The 23,086-nt window shown below is 27.3% G+C and overlaps 1 protein-coding gene across 1 annotated transcript; it reads left to right on the top strand.

Annotated features, from left to right (window-relative positions):
• The first annotated feature begins 1,211 nt into the window (after nucleotides 1–1,211).
• Nucleotides 1,212–22,614, top strand: Rx (Retinal Homeobox). Its single transcript, XM_070651189.1, has 7 exons — nucleotides 1,212–1,960; nucleotides 2,301–2,411; nucleotides 6,826–7,386; nucleotides 7,457–7,617; nucleotides 21,662–21,673; nucleotides 21,737–21,893; nucleotides 21,964–22,614. The coding sequence occupies exons 1-7, from the start codon at nucleotides 1,744–1,746 to the stop codon at nucleotides 22,446–22,448; spliced, it is 1,704 nt and encodes a 567-aa protein (XP_070507290.1). The 5' UTR covers nucleotides 1,212–1,743; the 3' UTR covers nucleotides 22,449–22,614.
• Nucleotides 22,615–23,086: the final 472 nt, after the last annotated feature.

The following is a 23,086-nucleotide window of genomic DNA, read 5'->3' as shown; positions in this document are numbered from 1 at the left end:
GATAATAGGATGATTATACTTTTTGATGTGCTGCCACTGTTGATAACATCTAAAAGTAATTATTATTGTGGTAGAGACGAAGCAAACTCGAAGCGAGAAGAAGTGTATGATAATAAAATGAATGAAGTGCTTTCACAATGAACGTTTGTGTAAGTAATTTGTTTTCCAATTAAACTTAATAAATTTAATTATCGTTTTATTTAAATTCTTTTCCTGTTATGTTTATTTTGCAACAATTATTGCGAAAATGAAATCAAAGCTTTATTTTCATTGATAATTAATAATAATGATAACAGAAATTGGTGCGAGTGCCATGATTATTTCAAATTAATTTTAATTATTTTTCATAGCGATAATTAAGTACCTATAAAAAATCAATCGTTATTTTTAGGTTTGGGATTTTTCAAATGGAATTACGCTAGGAGCAATTAGATTGAATGAAAACATTTTATTAGCACTTTTAAATTAAATTTCATCCATCATCAACTAATTAAAATTAATTTTCACTTTACTCTTTCTACTTTGATATCGTTCTTTGTGCTGCTAAATTAAGTTAGAAATAATATCAAAAGGAAGAAAAAAATTCAAGGATAAAAAATTCAATTATGTTATAAAGGAAGAAAGTTCTCTCTGATTGTTATGTTCAATCACAAAAAAAAAAATAAGAATATCACTAATGCAAAATGACATAAACTTATATAGACAAGTTAGAGAGAGAAGGAAAGAGAGGAAAAGTGAGGCTTTGTACTGTTCACACGTGCACACATTCAACATAAACTTTAGTAGCAATAACGGCAAAAATCCTTAACAATCTTCAATTTTCTCCGACAAACATTTAATTATTTCATTACATTTTATTTCTTCAGGATATTCACTCTCTTTCGGTATCCTTATATATAGCTTTATTATACATGTATAATTTGTCAGAGCATTGGCTCAGATCCTTACAGAAATGTGAAAAAAGTTGAACTGAAATATAATTTTCCATTTGAGAGCGAGAAAAGCATGAAACCAATTTTCCACTATGAGAATTCATCATAATAATTTGTGTTTGTGACTCTCACACATACATTTATAAAAATAAGTAAACTTCATAAGGGGGCGTTTTCACAAATGCACGGTATGAATCTTACTTTACACTGTGTGACGATGAAAATTGTTTTATTATGTTCAATGTGTGCCTTGAATCAGATCACATTGTACCGTATGCGAGTTCGGTTGTGCATAAAATTCTTAAAGTTATGAGGTGGATTGTATAAGGAAAAGAAAAAAGTTAAAGTTTGAATTTTCGTATTTCACGCAACACAAATTAAAGGAAATTAAAATAAATCATTTTTGTGGAATCAGAAGCAGGAGAAAAGAAAATTGTGGAATATTGTTTAACGTTCAATTAACCGGTGCAAAGTGCTCATAAATATAATTAAATCTATTTGATTAGCATTTTAAATTTTCATGTCCACTGAATATATTATACTGTGAAAGTTAAATAACAAAAATAACAATAATTTTACTCTGTATATGAAGTGAAAATTTAATGAGGTTACAAGCTTGTCATGCAATTTATGGCTCAATTGTGTATGAGAAAATAATAAATAAGGAAACGTTACTCCAAGGATAATTAAATAAAAATATTAATTTATTCATATGATTTTTATGTATTGTTATTGAAGACAATCTTGAGGCATGATAAAAAATTTTGAAAAAATAAATGAAAACAATTGAAATTAAATTTATAATTGTAAAATGGACATACGATCATTAAACGATGTTCAAAAACAATTGTTTGAGCGCATAATACAGAAATTGATCGCTCGAAATCAATGCACTCCCAGTGACATAAGTAATACACAAAAGTTGCTTGATAGCATTCGCGATACTAAAAATTTCCACATGATTATGGAAAAAATTAAAGAATGTGGACAAATTGAATTGGATAACTTTGATGAAAGTTTCAAAGAAGGTATATAATTAAAATTTTCTTTCTGAATCTCGTTGATCCGACGGCATGAATGATATGTTCCTTCAAAATATTGAAAAAAGGAATTCTTTAATAATATAAATCTTATCCTTCGAATTTTCCAGAGCTCGAACTCGACTCGGATTTTGTGTAAAAAAAAACAAAATTATATGAGTCGACTCAACTTATAAAACATAAAAATCATGTCGACTTCGAGCTCTGGAATTTCAAAATGATTATTATAAAAAATTCAATTTTTTACACTTAAAACTTAATTCACATATCAAATTCCGTAAACAGATTCTTTTTAAATCTTAACTATGAATGAACATTATTTTTATAGAAAATGGATACTGCATCAAAGATTCTAAGAAGTATACGGGACAAACTTTAACGCCTCGACACACAATAGACGCTATTTTAGGATTAAATGATCGCTGTGATAACATTGGAGGTGAGTGTTGAAAATTCAATTAGCTTCCAAATTGATCTTTTCTCTTTAATTCTTCCCCTCCATTATTAAGTAATTACTACATACATTGTGAATTGAAAATAAAAATCAAAATCAAAAGCTAAATAACGAATATTAAAAAAATGAAAGAATAGAAAAAGAAAACGGTGGCAATTAATGGAAATACATCAATTAAATGCCGAGCAACATGAACATAACATATATCAAGTGAATTGACAATCAAACGAATGGAAGTGAAACAACACTTTAATTATATATTCGATTATAATTTTAATGACTTCTGATTGATGACGATGTCTATGATGATGACTTCGAAAAAAGCTAAATTTCATTCAATAAAAAAATATTCTTCTTATTCTTCTATTGCTGCCACTGTCAGATTCACTTTTTCTTCTCTCCCTTCATTCACCGCAAAAATCAATTATCGACAAATGTGCTTCTCGTTTCATTGAAGAAAATTTTTCCTCGTGTATTTCTCCATACACGTTAAATGCTATTAAATTTAAATATTAGCGGGAAGTCAATCATTAAGGCATTTGGTTGATGAAAATTGATTGATAATTTCATTAAGGAACGACTTGAAGACAAAAAATCATTAAAATTTTATTTTAAAAGGCTTCTAGTGATTTAAAAAGAGAGAAAAATTAATTAATTGATTATAACTACTTAGAGTGCGGCTCTTGTGACCTCATAAGTCTTGATTTTCAACTACCAATTTTTTTTCTAATTCTTAAAAGCATTAGGTATGTAAGTATTGATGAAACACGAAATAAAAAAAAAAATTAATGAAAAATTTCCGATCTTAATCAAAATCCATTTAAAGAAAATTAATCAATTGAATTATGGGCGGTATTATTCTTCTTTCGTCTTGCATCATAGTGAGGTTTTGAAATATATTAAACCGAAAACTTTTGTTCTAACTAATATCCATTAGATATTTTGTAGCCTGAATGATATTTTCAATCTTGTTTCTTTACTTTTTAATGCATTTATTAATGAGATAATCACATTTGATCTGTTTTCATTTTCTGCACTTGAAAATTATATAAAAATGCAACTGAATTTACTTTTTGGATATCTATTGAATATTCAAAATGTTAGTATTAAAAACAATTCTTGTTGCATTCATCACTTCTTAATTTCAAAACTTAAATGTATAGACAATAGTTAAAGCTTGATCAAATGTCTGATTTGCGATAATTGCCCATTCTTTTAAATTGATTGGCAGGTGCCTCTCTTATTTAATAAACTCAATGATATTAATTTTTAATGGGTTCTGAAAAAAATATACTCAACAAATATATTAAAGTTTGTTAGCAAGCCTTTCAATAATTTTGAGAAGCTTATAAATCTTTCATTATTTTAATCTTTTTCAATTCAAAATGTATTGCGAGAACAGATTGTGATTAAATCAAATAAGTAAATGTAGTAAGTTTATGTGTTAATTTTAAAAGGTTGACATTATTTTAATCTTTTTCAATTCAAAATGTATTGCGAGAACAGATTGTGATTAAATCAAATAAGTAAATGTAGTAAGTTTATGTGTTAATTTTAAAAGGTTGACTAGAAAGTTTTTTACTACTTCTAACTTGACCGATTCTTCCTTAATATTGCGCTAATAATTTACAGTAAAGCTATCAATCAAAACCATAAAGCGAATCCGATTTTTTCGGCTGTAACCATTTTTTGAGGGGGATAAAGTCATATCCTGTAAGATCGAAATCAACTTTAAATTTCCCAAAAGAACAGTATTAATAACCGAAGTATGTTTTAGATGACTTTGTACCGCAAAAAATACATAACATGATTTTAATCGAAAAAACAGCTTCACTCTCTGATTACAAATAATCTATTTCATTCTCAATGAAGATCGAGCAAGATTAATCATATATTTTCAACCATCGATTATTTTCAGAATAGCAATTAAAAATTTTTCTTTAGAATTTTTTTCTGTTAAGAATGATATAATCCTAAAGTGAAAGGTATTAAGCCTACATGTTTGTGACCACAATGATTTTGTTTTTGCTGCTCTAATGAAACGTCATCTTGTCAGATTAAGATTTATAAATTACATTAAACAAATAAAGTAGAATATTTAGTTTGTATATAAAAAAATAAGACTAATAGGATAGTTAAAGACATATTATGATAATAAAATAACTCAAAGTTGACACAGTTAATTGATTTCATTTCCTCACAATGATAAGAAGAGTATAAAATTAAATGAAAGAGATGCCCGCAAGACTTGTACAAAATACAAACATATCAAGTCATGTTCTTTGTACATAAATTTTGTTCCAATTAAAGCTCATTAGGTTTGACTTTTTGACGTTATAAGCAACAATTTACATCACGAATTAATTAGAGATCCTGATGTCAATTAAATAGAAGTTATTTGCTTAAACAAAAAGAAAATAATGTATTAAGTTTATTATTTTCCTTTGTATTTCTTTTTATGCTTGTGTTAATAATAAATCAACAATTTTTTGTGATTTTTTTTTAGTAAAAGTAAACACAAAAGTACCTAAAATAATTACTTGAATATATAACAAAAAATTATTCAAGAAATAAATTATCAGCTTGCTCATAAAAAAATTCTCATACAAAGTGTAAAGGGTGAGGGAAAATTAATTCAGTTAAGGTTTGCGTTTTTTATATCCTTAACTTTACGATCATTCGTGAACAATCAATCTCTTTGCTTTGGTCTACATTTATTATAAGCAGGCAATGTAGTTTTAAGTCATTTCAGTAATCAGTAATTATGCATTAATTTCATATTCTGCTTAATTATAAAACTTGTTTGTTAGCTTTTTATAAACGTGCTCATTCGCTTATTTGCTCAAGTTGTTTTTCTTTATATATTTATTTACATAGTATAAGAGTGGAAGGAAGAAAATACGCGCCAAAATGGTTAAACAAAATACGGGAAAATTTCGTGTAGCAATTTCAAGCAAATCATAACTAATTTTGGTATTAATTAAAGCGAAATGCCATAAACACACTCTATATATATATTTAAATATGTATATATTTTCAGAATATGATGTTGTGGTAAATGAAAGAAAATAAGCACAAGTTGGAAATGTGAAAATTACCTTAAGCATAAGAAAAAAATTAAATAAAACTTTTATACAGAGCTTATAATAATAACTGTACATAATTAAATCAGAATTTTCATGTTGAGTTCAATTAAAAAATTAAATTGTTTCCAGTATACTGCTGGGTTTAACTTGACAGGAAAATAAGAATGAATGAATTTATGTGTGAATATAAGTTATGATAATGTCATGCGCATATAAAAATGCTGTAAATGTTTTTTTAGAGAAGAAGTGAAAAAGTGAGACTGAGAAGAAAAATGGGAAAATTCAAAACGCAAAAATTAATCAATCATGCGATAAATTAGAATGTAATTACAATTTTCCATTGTGAATTATAATCTTTCACATTTTGTTTAGTATAATTGTATTTTTTTTTTCTATGCCAACATCGAACATTGTATTGTACATATATTCAAAAATACAATTAAATTTTAAGCTCATCAATGTTGCTGTTGTTGTTATAGTTGATTTTAATTTCCAGCACTAAAACGCAAAATTGTTTCTTTTCAAAGTGCAATTAAAATTGTGCATTAATGCTTGCCATATTCATGAAAATATACATATTTTATGCACACATATATGAGAGAATAATGTGAATGAAATGAAATTAAAATCTAAAAACCTCGAAACATGAACACGATTCACGAAACTGTTTTATTAATTGCAAATGAAATTTCGATCGCGCGCGAGATTCAGTTCATGTAAAAAATATGCACGGGAAAGAATAGATTCAATAAAAAAATGTATAGAGTAAGAGAAAAAGTTTGAATGGTTCACCACGTTTCGCGCGACAATTTTATCCATTAAATCACATTAAATTAAATTCTAGTTTTCAATTCCTGGTATTCTTTTTGAATTTGCAGAGCTCATTTAGATGGGAAATAACAAGTTTGCATGCAAAACATCCATTAAAAAAATGTTCGTAGTTAAAAATTACTGTCGTGGCAGTTCACAACAAGTAGAAAAGTTTTTTTTTATTTTGCATTCAACAAACTAAAAATAATTAAAGTGAAAATTAACGATTTGAAAAATGCTGTAAACGATACTAAAGGAGGGTGAAGAAAGTCACAGGAAATGGAAATTCAAAAGTTTCACTACTTTCGCGTCAGAAGTCTATAATAAAGTTTAATTTTGTTGTTTATACGAGACTTATAGAAAAGTCCTTGTGACAAAACATTTTTTCACAAATTTTTCATTATTTTAACTTTTTCACTACCACATCCCCCAAAATGCCTGAAATAAATGCTTTGAACAATTTCTTTAACGTATTCTTATTTTTGTTTTTTCCTTCATGTTAGACGAAAAATATCACTTACAAAATTATCCACAACAAATAATAGCTGATCAGCATGCTCATCATTATTCATTAAATCAATACAAAACAATCGATCAGCATAATCAACAAACAGTAAATAGTAATCACAGTGAAAATCATAAAGATGATGAGCCAAACAATAATAGTAGTAAGAATACATCATCATCGTCATCATATGATGATACAATCGATTACGATGATTCCATTCAAAATCATGACGTAAAAGAAACATCGCAAATTTTAAAGAAAAATACTGCAGTGTTAGATGGAGAAAATTTAAAATACAAATGTAATGATTATATGAAAAACTTTCCAACTCGAAATCCATACGAAGATCAACATCACCAGACGCCTTACAATGGCAATATAGTTAGTGGAAATTCAAATGATGATTACCGTATAACATCCATAGATGATAGAAAAATAAATGAAGATGGAAACTCAAATGACATGCGAATGAATTATGCATCTAGTGATGATATGAATCAAAATACAGTTTCTAGTGATCAAGGTGAAAAATTGAATTCTGGAAGTGAAGATGAAGGTGCGTAAAAACAAGTGTCGAATTTGTAGAAACTTAAAACACCTATTATTTTTTGTTATTTCCAATTTAGATGATTCATGTTCAAAAAAGAAGCACAGAAGGAACCGAACAACATTTACAACATATCAATTACATGAACTGGAAAGGGCATTTGAGAAAAGTCATTATCCTGACGTCTATTCACGTGAAGAACTCGCAATGAAAGTTAATTTGCCAGAAGTTAGAGTTCAGGTGAGTTTATAATACAAAAAATATATAAAGTAGACTTCATTGAAAATGTTTCACAAATTATACGAAATTCTTCGGTGATCTACAAACAATAAGAAATAGGGAAAATATGATATTCAGTTTAAAAATACGTGTTCAATTTATTTTGACATCTTGACTTGTAAACCCATCAGACTTTGACGCACACATGTAATTTAATTGGTAATCCTCTAAAATTATTATTATCCGATTCTCATTTGTCATTTTGTTTTCCTCCTTCGCATCCATCGTCTAATACTTTAAACTCGTTATTTTGTTATTTTCAAAAAATATGCTTGTTGCATACGTATTACGAGAAAACATTTACGATATGCCTTATTTGATTGAAGCGAATTCCGTTTTCAATTTAAATTACTTAAGCTTTTTTCCTATAGTAAAGAATTTTTCCAGTCTCAAACGGAGAAATGCAATGCAAGAAAATTAATTTAAAGTTTTTCTTACATTTTTACATCTACATGCATGCATGCAATAAATTTGAATGTTATTTAATAAAGCAATTCAAAACTAAGCATTCTATTAAAAAGATAACAAGATAATCGGATATCCTATATTTTTAATAGAGGTAATTTTTAATTTTAATATAAGGAATTCTATTTAGTAAATTATTTAAACTTCCAAAAATCTACAATGATTATCATCGTTCACAAAATTAATTATTTTCGTGCAACTAATTGGCTAAATGTCAAGACAAAAAAAGGAAAATTTTTGGCAGAAAATACTTCTTATGCAGTACAAATTCTCAATTATTTTTTCCTGATGAATACACACAAAACCTCATAGTCATTTGACATACTAACTAGGTAAAAACCGTAATGGTTTTATTCTTGAAGAAAATATAAAGATATAGAAATCTTCGTAATGAAATTTCATACCATTTAATTTATTTCTATTTTCTTATTCTACCTTTCTGCTTTTGCTCCTTCTCTCTTTTCAAGAAGAACAATATAAATCAATTGAAAGAAAATCAAACAAAAAAGAAGAATTGGGGAATACATACAATCCAATTTTCCAATTTTCAAAATGTCTTGCCAATTTTCTTTCTCAAGGAAAGGAAATTTTTTTTCTGTCACACAGCATGGAGAAAGGAAGAAAATAAAATTGAAGTATTATTATAGTCCCATTCAGTTAAGCAATGTCTTTCCCTTAGTACACGAAATATAAAGACAGCATTATCGTTCATGCAATTTAAAGAAGTTTTTTTTTTATTTTTCAATTTGCCATGTCTCTGTCACAACATTCGAGCACAGATTACGATTACGAGTTCTACCAAATACATGTTTGGTTTTTTATTCGTTTTTCTTTAAATTCTCCAACCATAGATATGGAAAAAAAAATATTCTTGCCAATCCAAAAGAGAAAATAAAGTATATAAAAGAAAAAGAAAGAGAGAAAATCAGATCAGACAAAATGGGAAACGATTTCCTTTACATTTCAATTTATCTCAATTCAATTGTATTGTATTGATAAGGAAATTGAACTCATAACTCAAATTAGATCTCAATATCAATCTAATAAAATGATAGACATTTAAAAACTGATACATATTAAAAACTTAAAAAAATTAAAACTCATGTATACAATAAATTTTGGATCCTTGGCATACACACAATTGTTAATAGAGTTCACAAAGATTTACTTTTGCAATTGTGATCAATGTTTACAGAAATGGCATCAATTCCACGCTTCATTAAGGAAATGTAATTGAAAACAAATTAATTTATTCACAGTCAATCAATTTTAAACGCTTTACTATTTTTCCTTCCTTTCTTTATTATTTCGTTCACTCTCATTTATGTCATTTGTCGGCTGTAAATATTGCACAGCAAAAACGTTCTAGACTTCCCACAAAAGATTTTTTTCACAGCTAAAGGAATGCAAAAAAAAAATTGGAAAACTCAATTTTATTCATCTCTTGCTTTTCAACCCTTTACTGTGCATTCTTTAGGTTTTATTGCTTCTATTATTATTGTTTTCCTTGTTGATTTTTCCTATTGATGTTAGTAATTTCCGAATATCTCACTACACTTTTTATAAAAACAATTTTTGTGTTAATAAGAACAATAAATTCACTTCAGTGAGCAATTTAATGCTATATAAAAAGAAAGAAAGAAAAAAAATAACTAAATTTATGTTATGGCTAATAAGCAACAATAAAGCATATGTTTTTCTCACACTGTATAAGGAAAACAAAAAAAAAAAAAAAAGAAAGAAGGATTTGTATGCTCATATAAATAAATTTACAAAGCTATGGTGAACAGTGGAGCTATAAAAAGTAATTTGCGGATAGCTAATATAGTGAAAGTAAGTCTAATGTGTGTGAAGCGTTAAAGGAAAAGTAAAAGGGTTGAAAGGAAAATTAAATATTATAAACTTCTCCTCTCCTCTTCTCTTTCATTTATTTTTTTTTTCGGTAGGTGATTATGCCATTAGTGGTTTCATTACATTTTATATGTTGCTTAATATAATGCTTAATTATCCTTTTTTCACATTTAACTTGTTATTAATAAACACTTTACAACGTCAAGCAAATAATTAAGTGAAGGGAAGTCTTGAATGTGATTGATGATATTTAAATTTAAAAGATTACTTAAGTATATTTTGGTGTAATTTAATTTCTCACTACATCAGATAATCATACTTATAATTATTAATTTCTATTTCATTTTTATTCTGATTATCCTCTAATCAATATATTCATAAAGGAATGTAAACACCTTATTATAATTAAAATATTTTACGAACGTAAGCTTTTTTAGCGTTTGTTTTTGTGTACTTAATTAATATGCCATATGCATGAAAAACCTTGTTTAATATGATTTTAACCCACATTCATTTTACATTTCTTCAACATTTCCTTCTCTGTTTGTGAATGAGCGAATAAATAAAAAATCCAATACGACCAAATTATGCACGCGATACGGCGACACTAATTAATTTAATTATTTTAGGACTAATGCTTGACTATGTTGATACTCATAAAATTATCGTACATTTCTTTCTTTCTAACTTACATATATAGTAACTCACTTAATTCTACATTCTCCCTTATTTTTAGATCCTTATCTTAAGTATATCGATTAAAGTCACAATTAATGACATTTTATCATGAACTATGAATAACAGAGTGCTCATTATCATTGCTTAAATCACAAATTCGTCACTGTATTATATCTTCATACTTATTGAGTAATTTTATCACTTTGTTTATTCACTTTTAATTCCTGGATTGCCTAATTGATGTCATATCAAATTAGTGATAATTTTCCGTTTTAAATTAAGGCTTTCATGTAGTATGATGACAGCAATATAATTTCAATATTTTCTTTAAAAATGTTTTGTGATTTTTATTAACAAATTATAAAAGTTTCTTATTAACTGAATTTAGTATAACATAATTAACAAAGAGGGAAAGTTAGCTGATTATTATCGACTTATTTAGATTAACGTTAAATCTTATTCAAGCCCCTTTCATTATATTCAATTAAAAGTTTTGCCTCTTGAAATATTTGTCGTTTTCAGCTTAATTTTCCGAAAAACGAAAGGAAATAAGCAGGAAAATAAGGAGCAGAAAAACATAAATAAAATTTACTTATGCCATTTCACCTGGAAGAAAAAAATAATAAATAAATTTTATTTTTATAACAAAGTCATGATTTATGGTAACATGATTATGCTTAGCAAACAACATATAATGCCTGTAACCAAAAGAAATGAGAAAGAAAACAACTCATAAATGTGGATTAAATTAAAGAAAATTATTCCTCATATACATACTCTTCTTTATATCTTATTATTAAATGGAAATTCATTTCGTCGATATTTATGACTGCAGTATCTGTGAGAAAATAAGAAAAAAATGCTTGAAAAATATAAAAACATTTATATGGAGGTAAAATAAAATCAATAACTCGTGATATCGCATGAAAAACCGATCACATATATGTAAATTTTCTCCCCAAATAAAAATCATATATGCAGCACGATGTATGTCGTTGTCCCATAACATAAATATGAAAATTCTTCTCTTTCACATATAAACTTGAAACTTATAATATTCGCCGACGATATATGTCATCATGAATAAATCGGAAATAAATTTGTTGAAATGATTGCCTTTCGCCTTTATTACATAATTTATATTTTTGTCATTGCTTCTAGAATATAAAAAGAATTTAAGTTTTGTTTTCTTTATGTTCAAATAAACTTTTTTTTTCCTTTTCCAATATTTTGTAATCAATTTTCCATTCATTTTAATTTTTGGCAATAAAATTTGTGTTTGTTTCTATAGAATGAGGGATAAAATATATTGACAACTTATCATATGTGAAATGTCAAACTTTGTGTGTCACGCATATCTTCTTTCCTCCCTTTACTTGACGATAATCTTTTTTACCATTCCATCATATTCTAACCTTTTTGCGTGTTAAAGTGCGTTACACAAAAATAAATTTCTTTTCTTCATGTCTTAATCACCACGGTTTTCAAATAAGTGCGATTAATTAATGAAAATATAGTTTTCTTCAAATTTCTTCATTTCAACTTCCAACTTTTATTGTTGATCATAAAAAGCGTAATTACGTTCATGTGTTTGTGTACGTATACCAATATTTCGAATCCCTTGAGTACAAGTTGTCACGTTACTTGACTGTATTGTTTGCAAAAAAAAGAGAAATTAAAAGAAATTACAAACACATTAAGGTTCACGCGGTGCCCTAGAAAACACAAAATATTATTATTATTGGCGCGTTACAATAAATTTATGATTTAATTTATTATCTATCACCCTGTGTGGTTGTTGAATTGCTGCGTGAAAAAAAAATATTATTGCAGGTATCCCCTCTTTAGGAACTAAATTCAAAAAGGTGAAATGCCAATAAATTTATTTCATTTTTCTCTCCGTAAAATCTGAAACAAAAACAACTTCTTCCTTTATTCGAAGTTATCACGAGATCCTGAAATAAAACTTGTAAAAATTAATTTGAATATTTGAATTGCCGAAAAATGAGGAATAAATATAAATCCAAGGGTTCCCATACATTACAATACAGTTTTTTCAAAGTTCCTCGTGTTATGATTACTATCAAAAAATTTCCACTGTGGTTCCTATGTTGTACGTCTCATACATTTTTTTATTCCTTCATCGTCGCAGCAGTTGAAAACAAAATTTACTGTTGGATCGATATACAAAGAAAATTTCTTTAAATTTGTTCTTTTAAAATTAAATCTCAGATAATACAAAAAAGTTGAAAAGTAATGAGAAATCACTGAAATTAGATTTGCCTGCAAAGGCACTCCTACTCATTAAAACAAGAAATTATTACGTTGTTCCAAAAAATGTAACAGATGTAGATTCTATTAAACATCCTTGCAATGCAGTTCATTTTTTTGCGTTTTTGATAAATTTCATAAATCAATTTAAAGTACTTTAACTCGTTTAATGCCTCTTTATCAACATTAAAGTGATTGAGACTGCAAAGTCAAACTCAATAAATTTAATAATTGTCATAATTTTGATTGAAAAGTGATTTTCCAAACACTGCAAGATACTTCATCCCACGTTTTGTAATCATTGTTGTTCAACAATATAATGCTGCATTAAATTGAATGAAATTTTCTTCCACTTGTCATCATATACATAGAGGGGATCAAAACCTTTTTGTTATTACATTTTATAAATGTAAATTTAATTTAATAACAAATATTTATGATGGAAAATTACATCAATTTCTCTTTTCATATGTTTTCCTTTTTTTAAGAACTATATTGTCACATCAAGTGATTAATCGATTTACTAACATTAAATTATCTACTTGAGTGAGAATTTTAGAAGTAGAAACATGTTTATGATGATCGATTCCGAGGTTCTAATGGCTTTAAAAATTGTGTAGAGCTTGTTAAAACCATTTGATTAGAGAGACAGGGTAAAACATTCATACCACCTCAAAGAAATTAAAACAATTCAACGTTTATTAATTTCATAATTGAATATTAATGCAAAGAAAAATTCTTATTATTATATACATACATAAACAATTACCTACTTCCTTTTATTATTACCTGCCATCAAAATCAAATTTTTAAAAGAAAAATAATAATAAATAAATTGGCTGTATAATTCAATGGTCTTTTTGTTTGCTTTGCTATTGCTTACTTATGGTTAATTCCCTTCTCATTTCCATTGATGCGATACGAAGCAGATGCAAAGAGTTGAATAAAGATGGATTTACATTACTATTATTATAAATGTTAAACGAAACACATGCTATGCGTCATTAGTTTGAATAAAAGAAAATAAGAAGAAATTGGATCATAACAATAACGAATCGGATTAAACAAAAAAAAGTTTTCTCTCCATTCGCAACTCAACCGGAAAATTAAATAAATTTGAATTTATGTTGCAGAAATTATGCACATCATTTTTATCATTACACGAAATAAAAATGACAAATTGAAGAGTTTCAAGGGGATGAAATATGTACTGTACTTACGATTAAGATATGCAGCTAAATATAGGGATAAACAATGTTAATAGTTTTTTTATGGTGCATTATGATGGGAAATAACACTTGAATTTTCCTTTATTTGGAAATGATAAGCACAAATGTTCTCAGAGCATTTTATTCTTTATTGCTTTACGATCCTTTAATCTTTCATCTTTAAAATTGCTTTATTTGATTATGCCATAATTTATCAGAAAGATTTAGTATACCCGATCGACACAATACGAAGAACTACATTTTTCGCCGAAAAAATGGATCGAAATTAGGCGTCATGATGCCGTCAGGGCTTTAACATTAATACGGCGACATAGCAAATACGTCGTGCTATTCGGGATAGAATATTTGTAGCATAAACTTAAAATTTAGGAGATCTTCCTCAGATATCACAAAAGTGAGAAACAACAAGTACTCAAATTACAAAACAATTTTTTTTCTGAAAGTGTAGAACCAGTGATATATTTTTATTTACTTTTATTTTTATTTTATTTTGTTTCTTTTTATCCCTTTTCAAAAAAATAAAACAACACTAGATTTTTTTTATAATTAAACCTTATGGGAAAACATATTACGATGGTTCCACTCGTATTTCGTTTTACTCTCAATTTGTATTATTTCAACCGTAATAAAATACAGAGTGAATTAAAACGTGTGTTTAGGATTATCATGCATGAACTCACAGTTGATATAAAATTGAATCTTTTATACAATTCTTTTTGTATTTTGCTTCACTCAATTACAGTAAATATTTCTCTTAATTTGAATAAAATGAGCAATCCCAATGAATTTATGAAAAACCGTAAATAATAGTTGGTACTGTGAATATATTGCTGTCATTATTGATTCCATACATAGCGTAATTTTACAATACTTAGCAATACATGTTCTATTAAATTTGAATTGTCTATCTTATAACATCATCTTATTTTACTTTAAATGTGAAGAAATGAAAGGTCATGGAGCTACCAATGATCCACTCAATTTGGATTTTTACTTTAAATATGTATTCTCAAATTCAAATTAAAAAAAATTGCTCACTTACTAAATTACGCACAAATTTTATTACTAAATTCACAAGAAACTTTCCAATGTATGTAGATGAAAGCAAATTGAAAATAAAAGAACGTTTGCCGCTTATTAAAAAGTTTGTGGTTAAGAAGATCAAGTTACTTACTAAAAGAAAAAAGACAAAATTTCCTTGCCGATGATTTTAAAAAAGAATGATTCAATAGATTTGGTATACAATTACATACATCATCATTATTTCATTTCATCTTAGACTTCATTTGTCTTACGTTTAAAGTAGGAAGAATAAAATTATGAAAAGACAGTAGTAGAAGATAAAAGTAGAAGCGCCGACATTTCTACAAATTTGATGTGAAAATTAGTCCAATTATGTTGCATATGTTGTTGTCATTCTGCAAAAAAAAAAATACTTTAAAAAGTGATGAACTTCCATCTGGCATCAGGAGTAACGATTAAATGACTAATTGAGAAATGTTTTTGTACTGAGGCATCTAAAATAACAAGCAATTATCGACAATAAAGAAACACAAAAAACAAGGAGTAAAAGGGAAAAGACCCTCGTAACAATAACAAAAAAAGTTGTCCTTATTCAAGCACTAAATAGACTGAATTAAAAGGTATGAAGAGTAATAGACAATACAATACATTAAGTGGTTTCTAATTTAAACATAATAAAAAATACCAAAATCATGATGACTATAGGAAATTTCTTTGTAAGAGTATGATTCTCATGTTAGATAGATCTTTTAAGTATTAATGTTGATTTGATCTTTTGAAAAGTCCTTTTATCCCCTTTTTGATGTATTTCAAATACGAACACATAATCCAAGAGAATACGAGGATCATGACACAATGAAAAAATAATAAAATAACTACAAAATGTTTGCTTTAATATGATCCATTTAGATTCTACATCCACGATAAAATTAATTCATTTTAAATAAAAAACTTAATTCTTATTTCTGGTCCATAATCAATTTTATTTTTAAGTGCTCTTTCTACGATTGGATTGAACCGACAAAAGATTTTTTTCTGGATATTAGTAGTTCATTAAAATTGTCACAAACATGCTGACATAAAAGTCAGAAGGTGTCAAGTATCGTGCTCTTCTCTCATGGCTTATGCTTTATGTCAAAAAATTATTTTGCTTGTTTTAGCCCTCAGGATATATTTGGCAACCCGCTGGAAATTATGAAATGTAATGAACATGCAACAAGCAAGAAAATAATTTGACAATATTTGTGATAGGAATTGAGTGAAGTTTAGAAGTAAAATACAACGTACACCCCATCGTTTCACATCAACAGCAAAAAAAATCATCTCAAATGAACTGTGTAATTTACTGTAAAAGCAAACACGTGTCAAGTGTTTAATTAACTCCCTAATAATCACTAGTTAAATCACAGTTAAAAGTGAATTTATTAAATTTAATAATGCTACTGTTGATTCTGCTACTTAAAACTCGAAGGATGAGAAATTTTGTTCCGAGATCATTTAAAACTTCCCATACACGATTTGTTGACAAAAATTGGTCTTTTGAACTTATTTGAGTCATTGCTACAAATAATCAACCCTCAACCCTCTAAACATGTATACACATAAGCATAAAAGAAATGGCAAAGCTGAAATCAAACAGATATTAAATACGTTTGTTTACTTATATTAAACGATACGTCCAAATGAGGCTTGTGCAACTACATCTGTATGTACTGGTGTAAAGATTCAAAAAAAAAAAATGAAACAAAGTACTGGCATGTGACTTCATTATTAAACTATGTATGAAACATAAAACTTATTCATCGAATTTGACATTTTTCGTTTCATTCTAAAAATTATACAGTTTCATTATCGCTTGTGTATTTGCCTTTTGCCGTTGGTGATACAAATTTAAGTTCTATGAATTGTAGACTGTTTTGTTTACTGATCGAGAAAACATAAAACGATTCTTCTTCAATAATTACTCTACGAATTAGCATTTAATTAAATTTAATTTAGCGTAAAATTTACTTTCTCACACTCTTTGTCGTTCTTCTATAATACTTTTATGAAGCTTGAATAGTAAATTTTCTTTCACCAAGTTTATTTCATTTTAATTTTGGTAATTTTTTGAGTCAAAGAAGCATCTCAGTGATTATGAACATTTATTTATCACTGTTAAAGAAATTTAAAGCTTTTTGATACTTGTGAAGTTTTAGTTTGCAAGTGTAAGCTCGCAAATCATTTAATTTGTCCTAGACCCTAGTAGACCAACTTTCCAACGGTATGACGAAATGATAAAAGATACATTTTTATGCATGTCTGAAAATGAGATGTTGAATATGTGATGAAACGCATGCGTCAGTTCTGTTTAAAAAGCATTTATTATTATCATCAAGCTCATGTCTCCCTTTTATTTTCCTGCACAGATAAAGGAGAGAAAAAAAATTGTAGGAAGAGAAAACAAACAAAGCCATTTGATGTGACGACGGCAACTACAACACAACAATAATAATAATAATAATCTAATGTATGTGAATAAGAGACATTTGTATCACTGTTCCATTCATTCAGTCACAGTATATGATGCCCTGAAGGCATGCGCTCGTAATACAGACATATAAATAATTTTTACGATTTTAATGAACATTTTTTATTCTCTCCAATTAATTTATTACATAATTAAATACATGTCTGAATCGTACACACTATTGGAGTTTACTAAACTTTGTTTTCGACATTAACGTAAGGAAAGAACAATAAAAAAGAAGAAAAAACACCCCAACAATCATTCCGCATCGTTTGAAGTATTTTTCAGGAAATTAAAGATTATATCAAGATAGATGGATAGATGCTTGGTTGGATGAATAAATAAAGAGAGGAAAGAACGTATATATTTGTGAAAAGGGAAGATGAGGAAAAAGAGGGAAATTTATGGATCCAAAAAAAGAATGAAAAGTGATGCTATAAGGAATGGTTTTTATTTTCAAAATGGCGTTCTCATCCTCATTCCTATTGTATCCCATAATTAGGTGCCTAATCATCTTGTTATGAAAAATATAAAAACTGCATTCGATCCCAATGAGACTCGTATTTTCTGTAACTTTAAAGAATTCGAAAAGTAAGAAGTGTTAGGCAAAGTTTAAACCTGAAATTTGAAGTTATTTCAGCCAATTTTCATTATTCGTATTGTGGAGATGAAAAAAAAGTAATTTGCCGTAATTAATTCATTTTATGTCAAGCTTATAGGCAAAAATTTAAGGAGATAGGAAAAGAAAGAGAGGGAAAAAGAGGTTAATTAGAATTTTTAATTAAAACACTTTCATATAATTAAATTTTTTTTATCGCTTGTCATCGCATCTAAAAACTTTTTCCTTTTTGCTTTTGCACATTAATAATAATTTTTTTCTCTCTCTCTCTTTTTGACCGTGTATATTTTTCATAGCAAAAGAAAAAGTGAATTTCCATCAATTAACGACATTTTTCTTCTCCTTTTTGTACAACATTCATGGCTTGTTTGCTGAATAATTGAAGAAAATTGGAAAATTATTAAAACAGAGAGAAGAAAAAAGTTTTTCCTTCCATTTTTGCGCTCCGCATAATGAAAATACAAACTCGTCTCTCTCCTCCATCATAATTAAATTATTTTGTTAATTTTCTATTTTATCCTTAATTGGAGGAAAAGTTTTCTTTTTCTTTATCGTTTTGTCGTACGACAACGATGATGATAAAATTGGAAGGCAAAAGAATGAAATTAAATCGTTATTTCATCATGCGTACAAATGAGATTTCTACTCTTCTTACTGTCATTACTTTTATTCTATGCCCTTTAGCATCGTTTTTTATACATATTTCATATTGTGACACGATGATAAATTCATGAGTCATTTATGAAAATAACATTATTATATTATGTATTTTCACTTGTTTACACAAAGATACATACACACACTTAGAAAAATCGTAGGAACGAAAGTGAAAACCGAAGAATGGGAAATTAGTAACGATCAAGAAAATGTTTTGCACGTCTCAGTTAAGGATGGGGTGAAGTTTAAGAAGGTGAAAATATTAAGTATCAAGAGGAAAAAGTGTGAGTTGTAAGAGACTAAATCAATTTCTCTTTATATTGTGTTTGTAAATGTATATATACAACTTTTCTTCTTGATTCTTTCTTACTAACCATTATGAAAGTAATTTTCTTGTTGAAAAGCAGATAAATGTTTTTGACAGCTCCCTTAATTTTCTCCTCTTTACTTTTTTTTATACCCACATACATTTTCAAATTTGCACGAAACAGAATAAAATTAATGGCATTGCATTCAAAAACTTCATAGTCAAATTATTATCGGTTTATAAATTGAAAATGAATTAAACAAATTATTTCCTTATTCTATTAAGCAGTAGGGTAATTTAAAACCTTAATTATGTGTTGCAAAATGTGTCTGATAATCTTAGTGAAGCATAACTCAATAACTCTTTTTCAAATATATATATGCAGTATAAAAAACATTCTTTCGTATGAACTTCGAGTAAATATTCGCGTGAAGCCTCTAAAAATTGATTTATCTTCTATTCAGATGAAAATTGCTGGAAAATTTCATCTTTTCATATTTTTATGAACATAAAGCTATGTAGCGTTTCATGAATTGTTTGGTAAAGAAATGTAGAAGGAACTTTTGAAATCTAATAAAACGAACAATGACTTGTTCAAATGCTGTGGTTAAAAGTATGTATGTTCATGAAAAAAATTCAATTTCCAACTTGTCAACATAAGTTGCTTCCTCGTCAAAAGAGTAAATCTATTCGTAATTGTGAGATTCGTCAGATGGTAAAATTTAACCTTAATTAACCCTTTTAAATGATAAATCGATATTCCAGTGGTTTCTCATAACATCATGTTCTTACTTGATTGATAAAATAAAATTATCTTAATAGAGCGGTCATCGTAATACAAAATGTGTTTATAATTTAATTATATTTACAGCTCGTATTTTAATTGCTCGAATTTGTACTCACGTCATTTGACTTTATCTGCTTTTCCCTTCAAATTTATTGCAAGGATTTTATTAAATTGTTAACGTACGAATGCCAGAGAATGTGAAGTATTTGAGAGCTATGAAGGATTTATTTATGGAATACAACAAAAAGAAAAAAAGAGATACTTTATTAAATTTCAAGGCAAAAATCGATTTTCAATATTTTGAATTTTACAGTTTATTCAGTCAATTTTATGCGAATATACAAATATACATATGTACGTAGATGAAAATTTTACTTCCTACACTTTCAAAATCCGACAGTACTCAGTAGACTCACATGAGCTTTTTACACAATCATAAAAATTAAAATTGGAAAATGGTTTTGGTAAAGAGTAAAAAATGAAGTAATGGTGATGTTAATATGATGATATAAAATTTCTTGAGGGGTTTGTTTTAGTTTAATTTATCTTATCTACATGTATACCTTATGTATACAAACATACGTAAAATTTTGATGATACAAAGGCCATATTTGTCATGATATAGCAAGCAAGAGCAGTAGATACATATAGCCGTTTCGTTAGAAAATATAATTGCTTATGCTTTTATTATACTGAACTGGACAAATTTCTGTTATGGCTATGGTTAATGATGTTTTCCTTATTTTATAATGAAAATTTGTTTTACAATCCAAAGTACTCTACATTCTTTGATACATAAACGCTATGCAATTTCTCGGGTAGGTTAGTATTATATCTATTATTATTGTAGAAAAATGAAATTTTCTACTCCTCATCTATATTCATTATGGTGCTCGAAATTCAATTAAATTCTACTTTGCATGTTTTCCTATAGACCTGAATGAGTAAACGAATATGGAGTCTCATAAAATCTTTTATGACGACAATTTAATATAATTATTGTACGTTAAAATCTTGTTGAAATTTTTTATTCAACATAGATATGATAAAAATATTAAAGTGGATATCCATAAATGAAAAAATTGGTATTGACAAAAGAAGGCAATAAAAAAAATATGATTCTTGATGAACTTCATCATTATGCATTCATTTAGAAAATCACAAGGGGGTTTTAACACTATTTTCCATCCAACAATACACCACAATGATTATACAATATCATTAATCAATTTCGAAAGGCATTAGACGTGAATTTTCAAAAAGTCACATAAACAATAGACAATTGCAATCAAACAAATTGCTCAGTAATTGATCGACCCTCCCTTACGCACTCAAACATACTTCTATAAATATTTCATATCCATACATACAATATCTAGATTACAACTAATTTCCATTATGATTTGAATAAAATATTAAAAACATACTGAAATGTGATATACAATGGGAACAATTAAGGATAATTTGTGACACATTATCTATGAATTAAAAAGCTTTTTATGCATTAATTTACTTTAATTCTTTTTTACCAACCATGCAATTGGTTAACATTGAAGGAATTTTTTTTACTAATATATTTTTTCTATTTTCTTTTTCTTCCAATAAATAGGTTTGGTTTCAGGTAAGAATAAATAAACAATTTGATTCTTCATCAGCATTAATAATATTTTTAATATAATTACAGAATCGTAGAGCAAAATGGAGAAGACAGGAAAAATCTGAAAGTTTAAGACTCGGACTTTCTCATTTCTCACAATTACCACATCGTTTGGGATGTAATGGAGGAATGAATATGCCAGTTGACCCATGGCTTTCACCACCTTTACTTACTGCTTTACCAGGTATTTAATTTATCTATATTCATTTTAATAAATAATTTTTAATAATCAAATAAAAATAATTTATTTCCAGGTTTTCTATCACATCCACAAACAGTTTATCCTAGTTATCTTACTCCTCCACTTAGTTTAAATCCATCGAATATGACTATGGGTCAGTTAATGTCACATCAAAATGGTTCATTAAGAATTTCACCACAAAATATACTACCGCCTTCTCATTTGCCTCCAGCTGCAATTCCTACAAGTTCAGCAACAACAATGCCAATGATGGGAAATCAACAACATATGACTCAACAGTCAGCATCAATGAGTCCATCGTCAAGTATGCAATCAATGAGATCACCATCACCTGACAAGAAAAGCTCTGTAGAAATTAGGGTAGATAGTCCAGTTGATGATCACTTAATAGATGGAAATGCATTAAATATGACAATAAGTTCGAGTTCAACAGTAAATGCGGTCGCAACAGATATACGAACAAATTCAATTGCAGCTCTTAGAATAAAAGCCAAGGAGCACCTCGAGAATATTAATAAAAATCTAACAATGGTATAATTAATTAAGTGTAATGTAAATTGAATATTCTCTGAATTTAATATGTATCTTAAGATTAGCAAAAATAAATAGATTAATTAAGTTGAAAGGAAAAAAAATGATTGGACATGATACGATATCAATTAATAAAGCTATATTAAAGCTCAAATGAAAACGATTTTAATATTAATTTGAATGAAATAAATTTGAATAGATAATTTTTGTTAGATTCTAGTTTTGTTGCTGCAAAAAAATTTAAAAGGCTCAATAATTTTTTAAACTTATTTTTATTGAAATTATATTCACTAATTAGGAATTAGATTTTAAGTGTACAAATAAATTTTTTTGCAAATAATAAAAAAATTAATATAAGTATTTGTAAAGCAATCAATTGAAAAAATGTTTAAATGTAAAATCACTTAATAAAATGAATAGGTTATGTAAAAATTAAGAAAATGATTTGAATATAAAATTACGCTTTGTAAACATTACGTTAATTTCACATACCTAATTAATAAAATGTAAAAGAGGAAATTATACAAAATGTAGAAACAATTTCATTTATTATTTCTATATTCTACTTATTATAGCATGCATTTAATTTTTCAGGATAATAATGAAAGTGTACATATTTTGACTAATGATACTTAATTACTCAC

The sequence above is a fragment of the Chironomus tepperi genome, unplaced genomic scaffold (genome assembly GCF_022539635.2).
Source record: "Chironomus tepperi strain 1889 unplaced genomic scaffold, CSIRO-AGI_Ctep_v1 contig_454, whole genome shotgun sequence".
Lineage (NCBI taxonomy): Eukaryota > Metazoa > Arthropoda > Insecta > Diptera > Chironomidae > Chironomus > Chironomus tepperi.
This window is presented reverse-complemented; position numbering and strand designations above follow the sequence as displayed.

What these genes read in the sequence shown, in the direction of transcription:
- Rx (XM_070651189.1), top strand. Translation starts at nt 1,744, where the DNA reads ATGGACATACGATCATTAAACGATGTTCAAAAACAATTGTTTGAGCGC. An exon ending in TCGCTGTGATAACATTGGAG is followed by an intron (nt 2,412 to 6,825) that starts GTGAGTGTTGAA and finishes CCTTCATGTTAG; the next exon opens with ACGAAAAATATCACTTACAA. An exon ending in TTTACTTACTGCTTTACCAG is followed by an intron (nt 21,894 to 21,963) that starts GTATTTAATTTA and finishes ATTTATTTCCAG; the next exon opens with GTTTTCTATCACATCCACAA.